A 21,812-nucleotide genomic window follows, 5' to 3' on the forward strand; every position below is an offset into this window, starting at 1 on the left:
ATAACAGTTATTTCCACTGAATAGGGTTTTCAAACAGCAGCAATTAAAAATTAAATTAAACAATTTAGATAAAATAATAATCGTTACGAATATTGCTATTTTAAATAAATTAAATAAATATTAATGGAGTAGAAAGTAAAGTAAAACAAAATAAGTGAATAAAAAGCATGACAAATTTTAATATGCACATAACCTGTCCACATTACAGTACATTAAAAATTTCGCTCAGTGAAAATGCATTTCCGTTTGGCCAATATTTTCAATCGCTTAGTATCTGAACAAACACATTGGCCTTACTCAAATGTCGGCGGTGTTAGACGGACTTTTATTTTGAACATAGGCTTTTTGAAGCAGTGCTGATTCTACATTGGTTTAAGTATTTGGATCAGATTTTGCCGGCCCTCAATTTTAATCAAAGAAATCAATATAACGGAGCCAGACCAGCATTTCAGGACAGTCTCTTATATGTTTCTATCTGTCAGTTAAAATACAAGCAACAAAAACAAACCCACATCAAGATACTCAGAGACATGCAAGTTGAATTTTAAAAGCATTTTCCATCCGTTGTCCTATCAACCGCTCCAGAGTGGTACCGTCATTTCCGGGTTCGTGATGGCGGTGGATTTGACTCCGAGGTTCAGGAGGCTGAACAGCCAAACCAGATGTTTTAGAGAAAACAAACACCAAACAGGTAATATGAGTAAGATTTAATGTGTACACACATTGCTGGTTGCTGATAATGCGTTCGGATATACATAGAGCAAGGTAACTTGTAATTGTAGCGTTATAGTCGGATGTAATTACACATTTACAGCCAACGTTACTGGCTTTGGTCGACAGCAGTCTGTCAGACTCTAATATAACTGATAATATAGCTAGCGTGGTATAGCTTATTATTATTATCAGCCTTTACCAGCTAAAATATTCGTTGTTAAATGCTGAACAATAAGAGGTTTATCCACACATGGACCTAAATGTTAAGTATGTTATGAAGTAAGTTTCTGTAAATGCATAACGTTGTTAAATGGATTCCTTTCACTGAACAACGTGGGTTTGGTTTCTGTGTTTATCCAGAGGGCGAAAGAAGCAGACCGACGCACCTACGTGTTTAAGTAATTTCTTTCCCCACATAGTGTAAAATAACCTTTATTGTTCAACGAAGGCTAAAACATAAAACAAGTTCACACAGTTGGTCCTATGAAAAACAAAAACCAAACAAATAACAACAACAAAAATATATACATTCACATTTAAGCATAAAAACTAGAGATATGCCAATATGGGCACTGTGAGCCAATGTTGATATCTGATATTTTTCATGTTCTTACTTGCCAATACATAAACATTTATAAAATGTGAAATTGGAACTAAATCTACCTGAGAGTGTATTTCAATAGGGTTTCTAATGCAGTCAAATGAATAAAATGTAGAATTACAGTAATAGTAGCCCAGTGTCTTCCAAACATTATGATCTTCGGGAATACAATAAGTACATTACCAGTTGTCAGTCAAATCTAAACAAATATCTGATGCTGATCACTTTTTTAAAGGCCCATATCATCTAAAACATCCCCTTTTTGTAGTAAAAGAGTTTGATGTAGTATGGAAGTACTGTTAAAGGTTTACTGTACTGTTAACTCACCAGTCCATGCAGTCCACATATGGAAAGCTAAGCTGTGTAAAAATATGCCATTTTGAAGTCATAGTTTTTGAGATTTAATGAAAAAACAGATTATTTGTATATATCCGCCTATTCAGTCGATAACAGTAGCCCTGCCCATTCACACTGAATATAGAAGCAGTGTTTCAGCATGCACTGCTTTTTGAGGTTGTTTACATATATTTACCTGAATTAGTCATAAAGGGCACAGCTTGTTTAATTCTAAGGGATAAAGAGTTTAAACCCACACAAATGTTGTGGAACTCATAGAAGAAAAAAAAACTCATGAAACATGGAGGATGTTTGCCCTCTAAGCTGACTGACTGCCTCTGCTGTAAAGGATCTTTTGGCTACAGGTTTTCTAAAATGTAAGTCAAAGGGAAGAGGCTCAAACTCTATAAAAAGTGGAAGGCATCACTCAGTAAAGCCACCGTCTTTCTGTACCTAGCTTTCTCATACACGTCAGACAGTTGCCTTTGCTGTTTACCTATTGTTTTTCCAGCTGTTTTAACAGTTCTTGCTAACTGCTTCTTGCAGTTGGAGCCACGATTTACACACCATACAGTAATATTAGAAACAAGAATGCTTTCTACTAGACTGACAGAGACTCTTGACAGGACTCTAAGGTGTCTATACTGAGCCCAGACTTTTTCAGTTTTCTTGAGTTAGTACAGTCTTTGGTTAGCTCTTGTACAAATGTGGCAATAATAATGGCAATACATTTTTTTTTATGCCACACTATCACTGAATGGAAAAAGTTATCTCTAAGTATTCATCAATGTTTTCCCTCTACAAATACTTTTTCTGAGTGCAGTATTTCTGAACACAGTGAAATATCAACATTTTTGCATGAAACTACACTATATGGCCAAAAGTGTACACCCCTCCTGACAACTGAGTTCAGGTGTTTCAGCCACACCCATTGCTAACAGTTGTATAAAATCAAGCACATACTAATGCAATATCAATGATTAATATTGGCAGTAGAAAGCGTCTTGAGTGCCACCTTTGCCACACGTCAATTTATGTAATTTCTGCTCTGCTAGATCCGCCCTGGTGAACTGGAAGTGCTAGTATTGTGAAATGGAAGTGTCTAGGAGCAATAACTGCTCACTCATAAAGCGGTACAACCTAAAACTCACAGAGCGGGGCCACTAAGCGCTGAAACGTGTAACACAAAAATCGTTTTATCATCTGCTGCATCGCTCACTACAGAGTTTCAAACTGCCTCTCGAAGCAACATCAGCACTATGAACTGTGTGAAATGGTGAAATGGATTCATTAAAAAGCAGCTGCACACAAGCCTAAAATCACTATGCACAATGCCAAGCGTTGGCTGGTATGGCGTAAAGCACGCCGCCACTGGACTCTGGAGCAGTGGAAACGTACTCTCTGGAGTGATGAACCACGCTTTACTATCTGGCAGTCTGGTGAATGCATCTGGGTTTGGCAGATGCCAGGAGAAAGCTACCCACAAGAATGCATAGTGCCAACAGTAAAGTATAGCAGAGGAGGGATAATGGTCTGTGGCTGTTTTTCAGGGTTTTGGCTCGGCCTCTTAGTTCCAGTGAAGGGTAATGGTAATGCCACAGCATACAAAGATATTTCAGACAATTGCTGCCAACAGTTCGGGAAGGCCTTTTATTCTAGCATGATTGTGTCCCTGTGTACAAAGTAAGGTCTATAAAGACATGGTTTGATGATTTTGGTGTGAAGGAACTGTAATGGCCTGCTCAGAACCCTGACCTCAACTCCACTGAACACCTTTTGGATGAATTGGAACATTGACTGTGAGCCAAGCCTTCTCATCTTCTCAAGCACACTTTTGACTGAATAGGCACAAATTCTCAGACACTGGAAGCTTTCTCAGTAGAGTGGAGGCTGTCATAGCCACAAAGAGGGGGGCAACTGCATATTAATGCTCATAGTTTTGGAATGGGATGTCCAATAAGCTCATGTAGGTGTGATGGTTAGGTGACCACATACCTTTGGCCATATAGTGTTCTTTACACAACAAATAATTGGCTCCTTAGATATTATAATTTCCAATTCATCAACATCAGCTGCAATGTCAGTATTTTTTAGCTATGTTGTTTTGTATCAGTACAAACAAGGGAAGATGTTGTGAACAGCACAAGGCAGTAATTGGGTCATTCTACGAAGCAGGTGCCATTTCCAATTTGCAATTTTCAAAGTTTTCATCTAAAACTTTTTTTAATCCACTACATGAAAGATATAGGAATCCTCCAAAAACATATTTTTCTATGTCAGCCATACAATACATTAATATACATTAATATTATCCTTTTTATTCTGACCAGGAAGCCATTCTGGTACCACCCTGTCACGGACAATATGTACACCATTTGAATAGTAGTGCAAAAAAATACCAATTCACTGGAAAATTTCGAATAAAAGGTACATTTATTTGATTAGTCCACAAATCAAGAATATTATTTAGCGTTAATTCATGGAGCATTTCACATCATTTTTTAACAAAATGACCTTGTGATGGAGTGGCAACTAATGTGACAGTGTGGTTCAAACTATCTGTCTATATGATCTGTTGGTTTTAGCCTTCATCTAACATTAGAAACTCCTGTTCATTCTGAATATAAATGTAGGCATGACTTAATAATACAAAATCCAAAATATATATCAAAATTAGACTTTATTAATATAACAGCTTCCTAGAAAAAAGTACAAAATATATGCTTGTATTAAACTAAACAAACTGGCCATTCAAAATGTAAATAAAACCATCAGTAATGTACAACATTCAGTAATTTGATTAAAAGAACACTGATTAAAAGTACTCTTAATGATCTATACTATAAAATAAACAACAGCTCAAATAATTCATATATGCATATAGATATAGATAGTGAGTGAGTGAGTGAATCAGTGAGTGAGTGAGTGAGTGAGTAAGTGAGTGAATGATAGTGAGTGAATGAGTGAGTGAAAGAAATAGTGAGTGAGTGAACCAAACAGGGTTAACAGAAAATAAAGTGATTTTCCTACATCTTTACAAAAACAATGTTTTTATTTTGAGTAAATATATCTTATATGAACAGGGACACAAAAGTAATCCTGAAAATAATAAAAATTTGATAAGAACGCAACATTTATTTGGTGATATTTTAGATGCAAATGTGATGTTGGTCAATACAGACATGTGAAAATAGCCATGTACTAATGAAATATGATTAAAAATAGCAATGTTACTTTTTAGGAATAGTATTTTCTCATATATCATGTTAACAAGAACACTTAAATTAACAGCTTTAAGCTTTGGAAACACACTTTGACCCATTTTTGTACCTTGTGCATCTCATCAAACGTTGTGGACCCAAATGGCACCTGTTTCGTAAAATGACTCAAGTACCTTCTTGAACGAGTTTCTTGATTTCTGACTGTAAGTAATCCAGCCAGAAACTTATTTCATAGCCCACACCCTGACTACATCTTTTCCCATGCTCTTCCACTCAGGTGTGACGGGGCCATTCAGGGCAACACAGCTTTGGCGAAACATTATTGGGGCCTTACAGACACAGGTTGAGGTCAAGCGTCGCCGCCAGCACTTGCGAGTGCACAGAGAGTGCTTCACTGGTTCTGATGCTGTCGATGTGGTGCTCAGCCATCTCATGCAGAACATCTATTTCTGCTCCAGTGAGGTGTCCCGCCTCAAGGCTGCAAGGCTTTGTCAGGCTCTCATGGACGCACGAGTGTTCGAACCTGTTGGAATGAAGCTCTTTCGCAGGGAGAAGGAGATGGCCTTTGAGGACTCCAGCTGCAGCCTGTACCACTTTCTGGATTGTGACGCCCTTCCTGGATCAGCCAAGGGTGGTGGCAATGTGGAGAACGAAACACCAGTGAAAGAAAATGGAAAGAAAAAGAAGGGGTCCAGGTCAGTGAATGATTCAATTACGCTATCATAACCTTAGAACTAGGAATGCACTGATATGGGAGTTCAGAGCAGATGGAGATATCCAATATTTTTCCATGTACATATTCTTCGATGCCTAAATATAAACATTTATAAAATGTAGAAATTGCAACTATATCCTCCTAGGTTTGCATCACAGAGAAAAGTATTTGTGTAGGGTCACAAATGCAGTAAAATTAATACAAATGCAGTAAAATTAATAAAATGTAGGTATTTAAGTGAAGCAGCCCATCAGTGCCATCTGTTCTGCCCACGTAATAATTGTGTCATCAAATATTGGTTTGAAATCTTGGTCAAATCAAAGCTTCTGTTCTGTTTCCGATGTCAGTTCACATCCCTACTTTGAATCTCTGTCAAGTTTTTTTTCTAAATTGATTTGCTCCGGATTAAGGGTTGCCGATATGACAAAAACATAACATCATGATGCTCAGACTTTTGTACATTTTTAGTGATGTTCATGATCTATACTTTTCGTTCGCAGATACTTTTGCAGATATTTGCTGATATTTTGCGAACATATTTTAACAGTCAAAATGCACCAGCAAATCAGTAGTGCCACGTTAAAAAAGGCAATAAAAAAGCTGTGTACTATGATTCTTTTAAATTCTTTAATTAAGAAGAAGGAGGAGAAAAAAAAGAAAAAATGAAAACATGACGTTTATGAGGAACAGCCAATCACAAGAAACATGAGGATTCAAGGAGCTTTTTTTCGAAGAAGGGAAAATAAATCTGTGAATAAATATGCGGAAAGTAAAGAATGTATAACAGTAAAAAGCAATACTGTTGCTTTTTTTGAAGTAAAAATTGCTTCATAATCTTGTATGAATATGTTTGTAGTATTATTTGCTTCCTCTGCTGAATATATATTCATCACAAAAAAAAAGTCACCAGAGGGATCCACCCCCATCGTCCCTAAATGGTCAGAAACTCAAATTCATTGGTTCAAGGGCTGTTTATAATCTGAAATCCTGCATATAAAGGGGAATTCTGCTGAGTACATTTCGGTATAATTCAATGGTTGAGATGTAAACAAAGTTGTTGACAGTGGTTTAATAAGAAATTCAGTTCAAGAAAAACCTATCGAGTTGGAATCGTTCACAGCATCACTGATAGGAACCAGATGTCATAATAATTTGATGAGAAAAGCTACATCGCAGAAAGTTTTTACATCGATTGTTTAGGAGTATGCTGCCTGATGTCTGAGACGTTGTTCTACAAAACAAGCTTTTGGCTGAAAATGTCTTTTTTGAAACTGTTCAAGGCAGAGAAATACAGGGTGTTGTAAAGTCAAATTATTATATTTTTTTCAGATTTACCACTATCTGTATGGTTAACATTACATATAAACATGGATAGTAAATAAAACAGTTCCCATCACCACCACTCAAAAACTCCAAAGTTTCTCCACAAAAAAAACATTTTGAATCAAACAAGTCTGAAGACACTTTGTTTACAACTCATCGATTTAATTATGCAGAAATTTAGCAATATCAGTGGAGTTCCCATTACGCATGCAGCATAAGTTGCCATGTCAATGTATTCCAGTAATGTATCACTGAGACAGAAAATCCAGGGTTAGATTGAACTAAGCTTAAAATCAGCTAGTTGAGGCATAAATCCTGCTTGGTGTGACCTTGGTCTAAATCTGTCTTTTTTACACATGCAATTGTTTAGTCTTCTAGGAGTACTGACGATACCCATGATATACTCAGAATAGAGACTTTGATGTAATTTAATGTGATACGGATAACATCACTTTATTGACCACTGCTACTCCTGATACATGTTTACTTGAAGGTTTGATGGTGTGAGAACCATCTCTAACCCCTTGGCACATGGATCCTCAGACAGAAGGGTGGAGAGAATACTGCGGACAATTAACCTCCAGCCATCCATGCCCTCTGGTCTAAATCATGCTGGCTTATCCTCCACTTACCTCTCAAAGAAAGGTGAGACAGGTGGACATGAAGCACTTGAGAAAACGTTTAAGTGTCAGACCCTAAAAGCCCATTATTCAAAATCACTTTACTCAAATCAGAACATACATATTGTGGTTATTTATAAATACATGACCTAGCCTGTTAGCTTCTTAAATGTCCTATGCTGTCATGAGACCATTAAATGAACATTTAAAGGCCCCTTTCATAGATAGATTTTCTTTATTTTTATAAAAAGAGTTTGATGTATGTAAACATTGTTACATTTTAAAACTGTACCATTTGCTCCCCAGTCCATATAGTCTCCATATGGAAACTAAGCTGCAAAAGCAGCCAGTTTTGAATTAATTGTTTTTGTGATGTCATGAAAGCCAACACATTTACATATATCTATCTATTCAGCCTACACCAGCTTAGACCTGCTTACTCACGCTGAAGTTATAAGGAGTGTTTAAGCCTGGACTGCTTTTTAAATGAGGCCCAATACAGGTCAACCAATCAAAAAAGAGATAATTTACATATATCAGCCTTAAAGGCACAGTAAGACAGGTTGGAAAATGCTTATGTAAAAATGAATTCTGACTGTTTTTTGGACCACAGGGAGAAAAGAAAGTAAGAAAAATTTACGATATGGGCTTTTGTTTATGTTTATTCTGTTAGTGCTGTCTGATTTTCTTTCAGCACCTTCACCACTTCTTGCCTCTGAACAGCTACCAAGGATGTAGTACATACATTTATTTAATAGTAATTTGAATGTTTGAGGTTTGATACAATGTTATATTTTGCAGTGGTGCAGGAAGTGTGGAAACAGCAGACTCTCCTCCAGCTGCTACAGTTGGTGGAGTTGCCCATGCTGGACTGCATTCTGACCTCACCAGCAAAACCTGAGCTGCTTCGCATGCCCTTGCATCGTAACCACGAAGACTTGGTCATCTCCAACACCTGTGTGGACCGGGAGGTGTCTCAGGTCCTCAACCTGCCAGAGTGAGTGTTCAGTTTGCATGGTTCCTTGAAACAATCACTAGCCGTTTCTTCGTTACTAGGTTTTAAGATACTTGGACCTGTTGTGTGAATACCACGTCTTTCAAACTTAACGCTTAGATATCTGCGTTATTCAAATGTAATTACATAATTAATAATGTAGTAGTATGGTAATGCATTATGTTTACATTATGTATTCACATTAGGGCTGTCAAGATCATGAATTTTTTTGCTGATGATTGTCATATGAATAATTGCAATTAATGATTTAATTGTATTTTCCTTTTCATTGTTTACAACAATTAAAGTGTAAGCCTAAAGTTGCCAAAATGGCTGCTTTCTAGTTATGTTTACGATAAGTTCTTGTCATGAAATTAAATTCTTGATATAATATCTTAATATAATATATTTTCTGCTTACAAATACAAATGTAGTATTGGTTGAAATATTACAGTCTACAGTCCTGACATATCTTTCCACTTCTCTCAATAAGCTATGTGTGAGACATACAGTCGTATCCAAATTTTGAGCACCCCTAGTCAGAATGTTTTATTGATTGATGAAGTGAAAATAAGTACATGTCCTCGACAAAGAACACCCTTGTACACATTTTGGTACACAATGACGGTTTATGGCAAATTTCATATTTTATGTTTAATTTTTCCAGTATGTTAAACTCAACAAAAAGGTTGTGCACTAAAATTTGCATAAAATGTCATATTTAAGTAGGTTCTCTATAGAGGATGTGTTATTTATAATTTATTTTCACTTAAAAAACCAACAAAACATGTAATTTCACCAGGGATATTTAAACGTTTGCATACAACTGTAAATAATAAATCAAATGATCCCATCGTTTTCTAATTAATTCTCTAACTGCAGCTTTTAAGGGTTAAATTTGTTCTAGTTATATGTTTATTTTGTCTTTATTGGGTTGATTTTGGTTTGCCCAGCATCATCACATCTCCTGTTCATCTTTGTAGAATGGACTCATGGCTGATGGCAGCTGCGGACTGTCTGGAGCTGTTCCCAGATCAACTGATAGTGGCAACAGGAGAGCAGCTGCTCCAAGAAGGTGGTATAGAGGGTGAAGAGAGGCTGGGAGTCCAGAAGAAGCTACTGTTTGACACCATAGCTAAGTACTACAGCAGTCAGGAGAGAATGCCCTTATTGGCTGGACGTTACATGGACATCCACACAGGCATCCTTAAACTGTTAGGTAAAAGTGGTGTGTTAGTGTAGTGCTAAGAATAGATGATTTAGTATTTTAGTTTGTTCTTTGCCCTTTCATGCTTGAGCACCTATTTCTATTGCTCTCATTGAGAGTACAGAGGATTCAAAACGGGGATATTACCTGTTGTTCCTAAACTTGTTTTGTTGTTATACTTGTTGTAATAATAAAATGTGGGCTGTGTATATTTTGTGCTGTATATTTTATTTGTTATGCTGAACTTGTCATATTGTTTTCTTAATTTCATAAAAAATTGAATTACATGCACGACATATAAGACAAAGTTTTACAGAAAAATGTTCTTTTTGTGTATTTTTGTCTATCTGTGTGTTTTTGACTGTCTGTCTAAATCTATCTATTTGTTTATGCGCTTGTTTGTTTGTGTGTTAGACTGTGGGAGGAGTGAGGATGCTCTGAGAGCATCCCAGCTCTGTCTGCGTCTGTTGGACACCAGCTCTAGAGATGAGCTGCGCAGACTGCTAACCTTCATGGCTGAAGCTGCAGACTCCAAGGCCTTCAAACTGCACAAACAGGTATCAACCACAACCAGCAAATCAAAATTAAATGTTACAGTTGCATGTAGAAATATGACCCCACTTCTGCACATTTTAGTGCATGATTACTGTTAATTTGCTGAATTCAACATATTGAAGAAAAAAATAGTAAAATGTGGGCTGTGCAAATTTATGGCACATTTTATACTTTGTTTTACGTTAAACACACCAAATAAATAGAAATTATGCATTAGCATTTGCATATAATATGCCATATTTAAGTATCATAACCCTGTACAGGATGCATTATTTTAACTCAGAAAATCAACAAAACATATGATTTGACCAGGGATATTCAAACTTTTGCATATGACTGTAAATTAGCAATAGCAGTCATTGTTCAGCCTACACTGTAAAAAGTGGCTCATCAGAGTAAATTAACTAGTTTTATTCAATCTAAATAAATACTTTGAAAGAACAATTCTTTCATTCAATGTAGTTTTTTAAGTTTGAAGTATTTTTTTAAGTAGATCTGACGAGCCACTTTTTACAGTGTACAGGAATGCTAATAGCTCTATCTGCTTCCATTAGTTTTAGTCTTGTCATTGCAATTTTCCACATTAATAATGCATATATAATACATAAGACATAAATAAACATTACATGTAACTAAAAATATAATATACCTGTCTGTGGTTTTGCTTTCACCACTGTGAAACCAACTTATTTACTGATTAAAAAATGTATTGTCACATTAAGTAATTAAGAGGAAGTGATGTCATTTAAGGCTTTAGAGAAGTTAAAAGCTGGTAAATTTTGGCTTTATTCATCCTTGATAACAACCTGATAATGTTGTTTTCTCCAGGGACTGCCAATCATAACATGAGCACCATGTCACACAGACAGACAGAAAACAGTTTTTAATACTCACAGAAAACTTGTCATTTGTTTTTGAAAATCTGATGTTAGAAGGTCTAACCTTGCTAACAGGGAGCCAGTTTTTCATCATAATATTCCAGCCCATCACATTCATGTCCACCACCAGTTCAGTATGATGGGGTTATACTTCTCTGTGGTCATAGCAGCAGGTAATTAAAATTATGGAGGAGAAAGCTGTCATTGAAATGAAAAATGTACTAATTATGTTTTTCATTTGGTACCATTCTCGTGGAATTGTAAGTGATAGTTATGTTTTTTAGATATGATCCCCTATTGTTTGGGCCAAATGAAAAAAATGAGAGAAAAAAGCTATGAAAAGCTAATATCAGGTATGTCGGCTTTGTTTTTTCTTGTTTGAGAGCAGATAGAGAACAGGGCCTTGGTCAACAGGATGTTTGTGAAGGCTGTGCTTCAGAGTAAAGATGTTGGTCGTGCACAGTGTGAGCAGCTGTTATTGTTTCTCATGGACAACCATGTAGACCTGTTCAAGGTAACATAACCCAGAAAAGATATACTGGCATTTTTACTTTTATTTCCTGTTCTATTGTCTGACAAAACTTATGGTACCTTGAGGACTGTCCATTCATTTTTCTATTTTGATTTGGTAAAACTAGACACCAGTGTCCCTGATTGAAGCGGTGAGGAAGGCCCTTCAAACCTTGCAGCAAGGGAGGGATCCAGATAACGTAGCCCGTAAGTTTACATTATTACATGTTGCATAAATGTGTTCTTATTAGTTATTAAATCTTTGACCTCACAATTATATGATTCACGTACACAAAATTAATTCAGAATCAGAATCGCTTTATTTCGCCAAGTATGTTACACATACAAGGAATTTGTCTTGGTGAGTGCACATATGTATGATATGACCAGACAGCGCACAGACTATTAAGAAGTACTGAGCAAGGGGAGAAGTACAATATATTGCAATAAATGTAGATGTAGAATAAAGAATAATAATAAAAGAACAGCCAATGTAAAAGGAGTTTAGGAGATGTACATATAAGATTTGTGGATGTCTGTACATATGCAGATATGAACGTCTGATAGTATGCAAGATGTGCTATAAAATATACTCTAAAAACTATTATAAATATATACTATGAATTGAAACACCTCTTAGCCAGTCTCAACCGTCCAGAACCGTCCAGAATGTTCAGGTTGACAAAGAAGGGGTCATGAAATACTTACATACTTAAATACAAAAAAGGGTCGCGCTGTGAAAAAGGTTAAGAACGCCTGGTTTATTTTTTTTTATTTCTTGTCAAAACAGCCATTAAGTAAAAGTTACTCATTTTTCAGCAAATATTATGATATTTAGATATAAGATAATGCACTTGCATAAGGAATGGGAAAGTCAAGGGAAAATAAGTGAAAAAACAAAGGTTTCCAGAGTTATAGAAAATGCTACTCTTAACAACCGTGCAACATCTAAATTAATAAGATGTAAATTTCCTTTGTGCTTTGTGTTTGTTAGAAATTGTACAAGTGCTATGGATGCTAACAGATGGCCTCAGCTGATAGTTTGCTGGACATAGCAACAGTAAAAAGGGAGGCAGGACTATGAATTTTGCAACCAGTCAGTTCTTTAGGAAATAATTCAACATAACACTGTCTCAAATTTCAATTCTGTTTTTCATATTCAATATGCAAATGTAACTGGAGGAACTAGTGGAATATAGACAGTAGGGCAATAGTCCTTTAATAGATATTGCATTTTATTGTCCATACTGTGAAGCCCTAATAATTAGGAAAATAGGGAAAGTGGGAAAATAGCCCAAGAATTTTATTTTGAACCAAAAAGAATGTATACATCAGTGAATGTTGTTACAATCAATTGTAATTCATTCTAACACTAATGCAGTTGAATCTCCACTTGTAGACTGATGCTTTTTTTATATCCCTAATTCTAATGTGTTCATGCATACTGAAACATATGCCTCCGTTGCCTTGTAGTGTTCGTGTTCTGTCAGCAGGTGTCAATGAAGCAGTATGAGGAGCAGAGAGAGAAGGCCACCTTTGACAGCTTAAAGGAGCTTATTGACAATATCACCCTCAGTAACGACCTGTCTGCCAAAGAGAGGAGGCGACTCATCAAGGAGTTCCAGAAACACCACCCAGCAGTGTTTCTCCAGCATTTCTCCTCCACCTTCTAGAGAGAAGCACAGACACAGCCGGGTACTTTTTCCATTAGAAAACGTACAGTTATATTCAAAAATATATTAAATGACATGTTTTGTTGATTTTCTAAGTGAAAATTAGTGAACATTTTCTTTACAGATGACACACTTAAACATGACAATTTTCTGCACATTTTATTTATTTGCTGGGTTTAACATATTGGAAAAATTAAAATTAAAATATAAAATGTGCCATGATCTTTATTTTTTTTCCCCAATATGTCAAATTCAGCAAAGAAACACTATTTGTGCATTAATGTGCAGAAGTTTGTGCTCTGTGGAGGATGTGTGCTTATTTTAAAATCAGCAGAACACATAATTCAACTAGGGGTGCCCCAAAAATTCTTTGACAGGACAGTAGATATTTTTGTATTTGTGCTTGTCAGAACTGAAGCTGTAGGTGTTAGAAGTATGTAATGTGCAGGTACTTTATACATTTTGAGCTGCTGAATGCACTTGCAGGTAAAGGTAAGGGCTGACAAAGCGAAATTAACAAACAATATAGCCTTGTGACACTAAATGATTCATTGATAGTTTGCATATCAACGCTGTCATATCAACATCTGATAAACCCTTTTTTTTTGTTTATACCATTTGGAAGTAATAGCTTTCTTTACATTTTTTTTATAAGTTGACCAATAGAAATGGTCCAAAATAACTTCTTCATGCATGTGAGTTTGCCATTTCAAAGATAAGAGATTTTGTTACAACAGTGACTGTGTGTGAGTGACATTTACAGTGACACAGTAGTTCTGTTTTAATGGCTTGTTCAGAAGTTCATCAGCCGAACCATGATAATTTGTCTACTTCACTTAATCTGATTTCATGTACATTTTCAATTGTTTTCAATTTTCAGGCTCAGCTGAGAATTACTTGAAGTAATTTGTATAAATACAGGTAGTCAGGGGTGTTACTGAAATTCAGTTTGTTTTGCTATGTTTCATTAATGTAGTCGACTCAGGTTCTATTAGATGGTCGTAGATCCACTGGATGCTGAATATGACTTGAAACTAATGATCTCTTATGATCTGTGCAGTTTTTGGGGAAATGTATGATAATTCCTAACATAGAAATGGATGTCTATTATGAAATGTAGCACAATAATAACAAATAATTTAATTTACCTGTTTAGAACACTAGTGTTTTGAAAATTTAACAAAATAATTTTATAGTTTTGAATGAAAAAAATGAATGTGTTGTAGTGCTTAACATGAACTGGATTACCTATGATTATAGGTTTTTAAAATATTGTAGTACTTATTGAGAGGTGTACAAATCATCACAGATAAAGTAAGAAATTCTGTTGGTGGTACTATAATGGTAAAGTTGTGTCATAACATTTTTATTTCCTGCTCATTTAGAAGCACTTTATGTTTGGATATCTAATACTGTTATAAAAAGTGAGTCACCACTGTCTTTGTGCCTGCATTTTAGGATTTCTGTGCTGGTGTTTTTGTAGCTGTACCAATGCACTATTTTGACCTGTTGCTGAAGTAAATTGAGTTGTTGCTAAAGTATTGTTTGTTTGTTCTTTATTACTTTTTTGAAATACTATTGCTAAAAGATCTTGAAACCTTGTATACTTCTGACATAAAATGTGGATGTTACTAGGGCTGTGTTATTTTTCCCCCTTAGCAGTCCCTTGACTTCACTACTGTTTCCTGATCGATAATTCATCCATACTCTGTTTTAATTTTATTTTTTTTTTTTGACATGGTTGTAATTGAATTGAACGATACTTCCTCATACCTTCTTTTATTTGTTTACTTTGACATTGTTTTGATTGAATGTAACACTTCATTTAGTTTATTAATAGGGCTGGGCATTGTTCACTACTGATGCCAATACCTTAATTTCAGTACTGATTTCTGGACAACACTATTTCCATACCTTTTCTTAAAATACAAAAAAAATATAAAGTGAAGAGTTATATTGCAGCAGATTGCAATGTTCACATAAGCTCTTTGGGAACACTACTGATATGAAATATAGGTGTTATAAATCAGTAATCTACCCGTAGTATTTACTTGGCGTGTTGAATAGTGTTTTTTTTTTCTTTTGACGTTGTAGTAATTCTAGCAAAGATTTATTTGTATTACATTTTGGTAATTATGTTGACATAACGTCTTATGACCTGTTGCCATAAGACGTTTTTTGGAATACCACTAATATGAAATGTCTATGTTATAAATCAGTAATCTCCCCATAAACATAACCGGCCGTGTAATAGTAGGTTAGCTAATTATTATTTTTTTATTTAAATTATTTACAATCTCTCCGAGACTTTTATGTCACTGAAGCGTTCTTCCACCCGGAAATGTAGTCCTGTTCGCTCTCTGTGTGTTCCTAGCTTCACAGAGAGGCTCTTCACAGGTGTTTTGATGTAGCTGCTCCAGGCTGTGGGCTGCTGGCGCTATACTGACGTTTAAATAGCCCTAAAATTGACGTGAAGGTGAAATACATTTCGCTGTCACCTCATCGCGGGTAAAGGTAAGAAACGATATGCTGACGAACCAACACGGAACAGTCCGTCTTCAGCGACATTTCAATGATCTGACTCGTAACGTACATCTCAAGAGTGACGTCTTGAACAAGCTAAGCTAACTTAGCTCCTCCGCATCAATTCAGTGTCTTTTTAAAAACTGTTTTCCTCTAAACAGCTTTAATATACGTTACCAGCGTATTTTATATAGTTTCTCATTTTCAGCCTAGAACTGGGTAATATTTAATGGGAACAGAATAATGAGAAAGAGAGGGGAAACAAGTCATTATTCGTTTTTGTATAGGTGATATAGACGTTTTGTTTATGATTATACAGTGGATTCGTCTGGTTAAAACACTCTAAGTAGGTTTAAATTACATAAATCAGCTTTAACGGTTGTTTTTGCAATAACGCTAATGATCCGATGTCAACTAAGCTAGGCTAAGCTAACTAACACGTAGCTGTGGCTGTATTTCAGGCAAACCTTATTGGACCTGGGCTGCTAGATGAGTCGGCTAACAGTGTGAATAATAAGACAGTCTGAGCACGTATTTGAAATGCCTCTGTTTATTATTTCGTTGTTTTGAAATGTCTTTAAACTTTAGCCTAGCATTCACCTTAGCTAGCTAACGAGAAAGTGTCTTCCTTAGTTTTAGCTAACCTGGCAAGAAGAAGTGTCAATAATTAACTCACCAGCATGTGACTTCTCGGCGGTGTTTTAAAAGCTTTTAGACATAATTTCTCATCATGGTTTCGGGTCAAGCAGCTGCTTTTGAAGCGCAAGCAAATCTGAGTTTTTTTGGAAGATTTGGGTGTGACCAGGTAGGATTCACCTGTTAGCACCTGCTCATAGGTCACGTACACAAGCAACCGTGAAAGAGGACGTTGGCGTTTTTAATTTATGAAACACTTCTCCTGGTCAGCTCTGTTGACCCGGGTTACCCTTGCCCACAGCTGTCAACCTGGCCTTTCTCACCATGGTGCTCTGAGTACCTGTGGCCTTCTTCCTTATACACCTTAACTTGTTCATACAACACTCTTAAAAGTGATGGTTCCTCAAGGGTTCTTTAGTAAAGGGAATGGTTCTATATACAACCATTTCATGCTTCAATGGTTCTTTGCATGGTGAAATGGCTCTTCAGATTGATGGAGAATGTGTTGTGTATGGTTCTATGCAGCATAAAAAAAGGTTCTGTTGATTGACATTGAATCAATAGAAGAAGCCTTTTTGGTGCTATATAAAACCATTTTCAATGTTGTATATAGAATTATCCACAACACATTTCAAAATGTTGGAAAGGTAACTGGGCATATTATGTAATAGCTGGCATAAGCTAACTGCTAACCTAGGCACAATTCAGTAATGTGAGGTACCGCACAGTGACTTTTTATGTTTTTTTAATTACAAATTACTTAACAGCAATGAGATTAACTCAATTATTCCTGAAAAAGTGATCTAATTATTCAGTTTATTTCAGTCTTTATTGTTATCGCTGAAGAAAAAAATTGATTTCCAGCAGTCATTCTTGCATTCATTCCATCTACAGTATTCATCAATTAAAAAATACAGTACAAAAAGTACAAGACAGGTTCTAAAACAAAACAATACAAAAACAAATTCTACAAAACAAGACAGAGTGAATGTGACTATGTACAAACAGAAGATAACATTCCCTTATCTGTCTTACTCAGCGCAGTTGCACTAGGGATAAACAGTTTTTGAATTTTTCTGAGTTACTCTTGTAAACTGGTAAGTATTAGAGAAAACCCAAAAGTCATATTAGTGCTTTATTTCAAAAGAAATAGCAAATCAAGTAGACATTTAAAAGGCCTATCACTGTGCCTGCCGCTGCTTTGATCACACAGCCAGCTGTTGTGATTAAAATGATGAGTTTGGTTGACGCTGATTGAAAACCTAGAAACCGGCCAGTAGAAACAGCTGTTCCTCAGTTTCAAATTAGAGCGATTAGATGCTTTGACAGATTGTCTGCCGAGTTTACATGTCCTGTGCTCCTGCTGCTCACAGTCACAATCAGTGTCATGCAGTCAGCTGGAGGGAAGCACATAATGTATAGTGCATAGTGCTTTCTTAAAATAGCTTTTCAGAAACCCTGATGAGCATCTCTGAGAGTGACAGTGTCAGGAAAAACTCCATAAGAGCATGAAGAAGAACCGCTTAGAGGAACCACAACTCAAAAGGAGAATCCACAGAGGGAAAATAGACAAGTCAGATAGTGTTAAAAGTTTGTCGGGGGAAAAAGGTTTGACTGTTGATTGTGTCAGACATGTGCAGGATGTTAAATATCAGTTTAGATACGGAGTTGCATATGAATGTAAAACTGGAGTGAATAAAAAAAAAAGGCAACGGATGACATAGTTAAAAATCATGACAGAATTTTGAGAGGGATGTGTTTGGAGATTATAATTCCACTGTCTTTTCAAAGTAGCACCTTTTCCTCTAACAGCCTCTCTTTTCCACAGATTTATTTGTACTAAAAATATTTTAGCCCTTGAAAAAGTGTAACCCTTTACCCTCATGTGCAGTGTTGTTTGAAAACACAGATTGTTTATTTAAAAAGGGATCTCAAAGTGCTGATTCTTAGGTGTCTGTTTCACGCGCTGGTCTGTGGTGCAGTTCAAGTGTTAGCTTGTGAGAAGTTGTTGCAGTTTAATGAGAAACTCTGGACTGAGATGACCAAATTGGCACTCTCAGCAGCTGAAAATTGTTTCCCTGTTCACAGAATCTTGGCTGTTGCATCTCGTTCGCATGTGACACCTGATCACAGTGTGAGAAAGCAAGAGAATGATTTAGGGAGATGCAGAAGCTGCAGCTACTGGAGAGTGATGTTTATACTGGAGATTTCATTTTAGGGTGTTTTTGACTTGAAGTGCACAGTAAGTGTGGGTGGTATGCTAAAAATATTATATCACAGTACTTGTAGACATGCACTATTTCACAATATTTGATGTCTTTTTTTCTGAGATTTGTGAATTTCCCCATTGTGGGACTTATAAAGGATTGTCTTGTGAAGATGTTGGGATGGTGAAAACACATCAGCAAAGCAGTAGTGTTGCATTAAAAAAAAAGACTATAAAAACTATGAGCAAAATGTTGATTTGCTGTTTGTTCCTTCTTAAATAATATCTTTTTGCATTCTTCAGGAATAGAACTGAATTGATATTAATAAAATAATAACATTTATTCACGTTTATTTGGTCTGTTTAAGAACAGAATTTAAGAAGGAGCAGTTAGAAAAAAACTCAAGCAAATGAAAAAATAAATTATTAAAACAAGAAAATGGCAAAACAGGCTGACATTCATTCAGCAACTTATGATGCAGTTTATGCAGTTATTGCACTAGTGGTTGTTTTATTTAAAAGTTCTCTCTAATTGGTCTAAATCCTTTTAAGTGATCCCTGCAGTTGTTCCATGTTCTAGAAGTGGTGTTGTACCCATGATATACTCAGAAAAGCATTTTATGCTGTAATTTATTACAATAATAACATCATATTGGTGTAATAGCCTGAATTATTTCAAGCAAGTGTGGGATTCTGATGTTAATTTCTGCTGACAGGTTTTCTTAGTCACTGTGCCTTCAAGACAGTCCTTTGTACAAGGGATGTCAGTCTGTATTTGGTAATTACTACCATTTCCACATATATAACTGCCTAAGTGCTTCATCGTTCAGATCAGCAACTTACTATACAGCTAAGGAAACAAAAAGAGCACTCATAATGACAAATTACTGTTCTGCTGGACAGCTTGTTGCTGGAATCAAATTGTGAAATATTTGAAATTGTAAAAATTACTTTTGGTGGATATGGATATACAGAAAAGTGCTGTAGTACAGCAGACAGTGTTGCCAGATTGAGTGGTTTTCTGTCCATTTGTGCAGATATTGGTTGGGTTGGGAGCACTGTCGCAAGCCAGACTTCTGCCTACCAGCAGAGCTTATGGTTCTTTTCACTGTATACTGTGGCTGAAAACTGCCTGTCTTGTCAGGAAGGGTCCATTTGACATGCTGAATGACCAGTTACAGCCATCTGTTTTGGTGTGATGAGGAGGCAACTGTGGAAATCTGATATAATGCTCTGATATAATGTCATTTTTGGTTATGGTTATGATGTCCAGTGCTGGCAACTGTTTGCTGTTGCTGAGCAGAATTTACTTGGAAAAACAAAACTATGTTTCCATGTTTGCATGATAAAAATGCTGCATGCAAGCCCGTATACACAGACGTGCAGATAGCCAGTCAGAATGCAACTGACAAAATCCTGATGGTTGTGGCCAGCTTTGTCTGCAAAAATATCTAGGGTTAGGCTTAGGGTTAGAGAGTAGGTTGAGTGGGTGGAAAAAAGTGAATTGGTGGGTGGACAATAATTGGGATGTCATGATTTTAGTGGGTTATGTAAGTATTTAAAATGAATAAACTACATTGCTTAACTGTGTCCCTCCTTTGTGGCTAAAACAGCCTCCTCTCTTTTGGGGGGTTTCCACAAGATTTTTGGAGCATGTCTGTTGGAAATTGTGCCCATTCAATCAAAAGGGCATTTGTGAGGTTGTGTACTGATGTTGAGACAAGAAGCCCTGGCTCGCAGTTGACGTTACACTGTTCAGTGGGGTTGAGGTCAGGGATCTGACGCTGGACGCTGGAGTTCCTCCACATCAGACTTGTCAAACCATGCATTTATAAACTTCCTTTTGTGCATAGTGGCCCAGCCATGCTGGAACAGGAAAGGGCCTTCCCAAACTGCTGCCACAAAAATAGAAGCATAGAATTGTCTAAAATTTCTTTGTATGTTGTAATATCAACATTATCTTTGACTAGAACAAAGGGGCTGAGCCCCAACCCTGAAAACAGACGATTATCCCTCCTCCACCAAACTTGTTGGCCCTATGCATTCTGGTTGTTTTTCTCCTGGCATTTGTACTAAATTTCTCCATCAGACTGCACGATAGTGTAGTGAAGCGTGATTCATTACTCCAGAGAGTGATGAAAGCATCACCTGGAGATGTGTAAACCACGCCTCCTCTGAACTCTGAAGGAGTTTCAATTGGCACTGCTTGACACTGCTCACAGGGATCTTAGGTTTGTGTGCAGTTGCACAGCCATGGAAGCCTATTTCATGAAGCTCCTGTCACACAGATTTTGTGTTGATGTTGTCTCCAAAGGCAGTCTGGCAGAAATTTCATGAATTGTGAGAAAGGTGGAATCCTATGACTGTGCCATGTTTAAAATCCCTGAGCTCTTCAGTATGACCTATTCTTCTGCCAGTGTTTGTCTATGGAGGTTGCATGGCATGTGCTTGATTTTATACACCTGTTGGCATACTTTTGGCCATATAGTGTGTCTCTGCTGTGTCCCCACCTTTTGCCTCCATTACCCTCATTTCCTCTGATCCATGCTGAACACTCATTGAGCTCTCATTGAAGTAAAATAAGTTGTGTTTTAAAGATTTCATTTTCCTCAATCTCTGAGATGTTGCTCTGAATCTGTCATCTTTTCTCCCTTTTTTATTCTTAAAGTTCTTTTTGGAAGACTTGCAGGGCTTAAATTCATAGGCAGGGAGTAAGCTCAGTGATTTATGCTGCTGTTATTTCTTCATTCTTTGTCCATCTTTGACATGTGAAAAAGGCGACTGGGAAGAGTGTGAGAGAGAAAACAGATGCTCTGTGTGTTAGTGCGAGAGAGATGTTAACTAAGTGAGGATGAGGTAGCTGGCTGTAAAAAGAAGTTTGTTTATAAAAGCCTGCTGCATACCGCTTTGTTTCTTAGCTGACTTTGCATTCACAGGCGTGTTTCGAAAATAGTGTATTATCTAGTACTAAGGTTGTAAAAATGCATATATGTGTAATGATTCTGAATCATACCAAAATAAGATCAAATTGTAACATAGTGAAATTTGAAAATCTTTGATGCTTTGAATTTTTTCCTAAGGAATGGCAGTTAAATTGAGT

The 21,812-nt window shown here is 36.4% G+C and overlaps 2 protein-coding genes across 4 annotated transcripts in view; both read left to right on the forward strand.

Annotated features, from left to right (window-relative positions):
* Nucleotides 1-601: 601 nt before the first annotated feature.
* On the forward strand, nt 602-13,402 carry depdc4 (DEP domain containing 4). 3 transcript variants are annotated; one of them, XM_036577316.1, is made up of 9 exons: nt 602-691; nt 5,150-5,567; nt 7,404-7,555; nt 8,332-8,527; nt 9,508-9,743; nt 10,146-10,288; nt 11,553-11,678; nt 11,803-11,881; nt 13,148-13,402. In XM_036577316.1, the coding sequence occupies exons 1-9, from the start codon at nt 613-615 to the stop codon at nt 13,345-13,347; spliced, it is 1,629 nt and encodes a 542-aa protein (XP_036433209.1). In that variant the 5' UTR covers nt 602-612; the 3' UTR covers nt 13,348-13,402. The 3 variants fall into 3 exon arrangements, with proteins under 3 accessions (XP_036433209.1, XP_036433210.1, XP_036433211.1); XM_036577317.1 differs by having other exon boundaries at nt 13,165-13,308; XM_036577318.1 differs by having other exon boundaries at nt 13,168-13,308.
* A 2,297-nt stretch (nt 13,403-15,699) lies between these two features.
* The window catches only part of scyl2 (SCY1 like pseudokinase 2), a 32,129-nt gene continuing 26,016 nt past the window's right edge, over nt 15,700-21,812 (forward strand). Inside the window, exon 1 of the mRNA XM_036577319.1 lies at nt 15,700-15,861. The gene's annotated coding sequence lies outside the window, so the exon portion shown is untranslated. The remainder of the gene's footprint in view (nt 15,862-21,812) is intronic.

The sequence above is a fragment of the Colossoma macropomum genome, unplaced genomic scaffold (genome assembly GCF_904425465.1).
Source record: "Colossoma macropomum unplaced genomic scaffold, Colossoma_macropomum, whole genome shotgun sequence".
In the NCBI taxonomy this organism is placed as follows: Eukaryota; Metazoa; Chordata; class Actinopteri; order Characiformes; family Serrasalmidae; genus Colossoma; species Colossoma macropomum.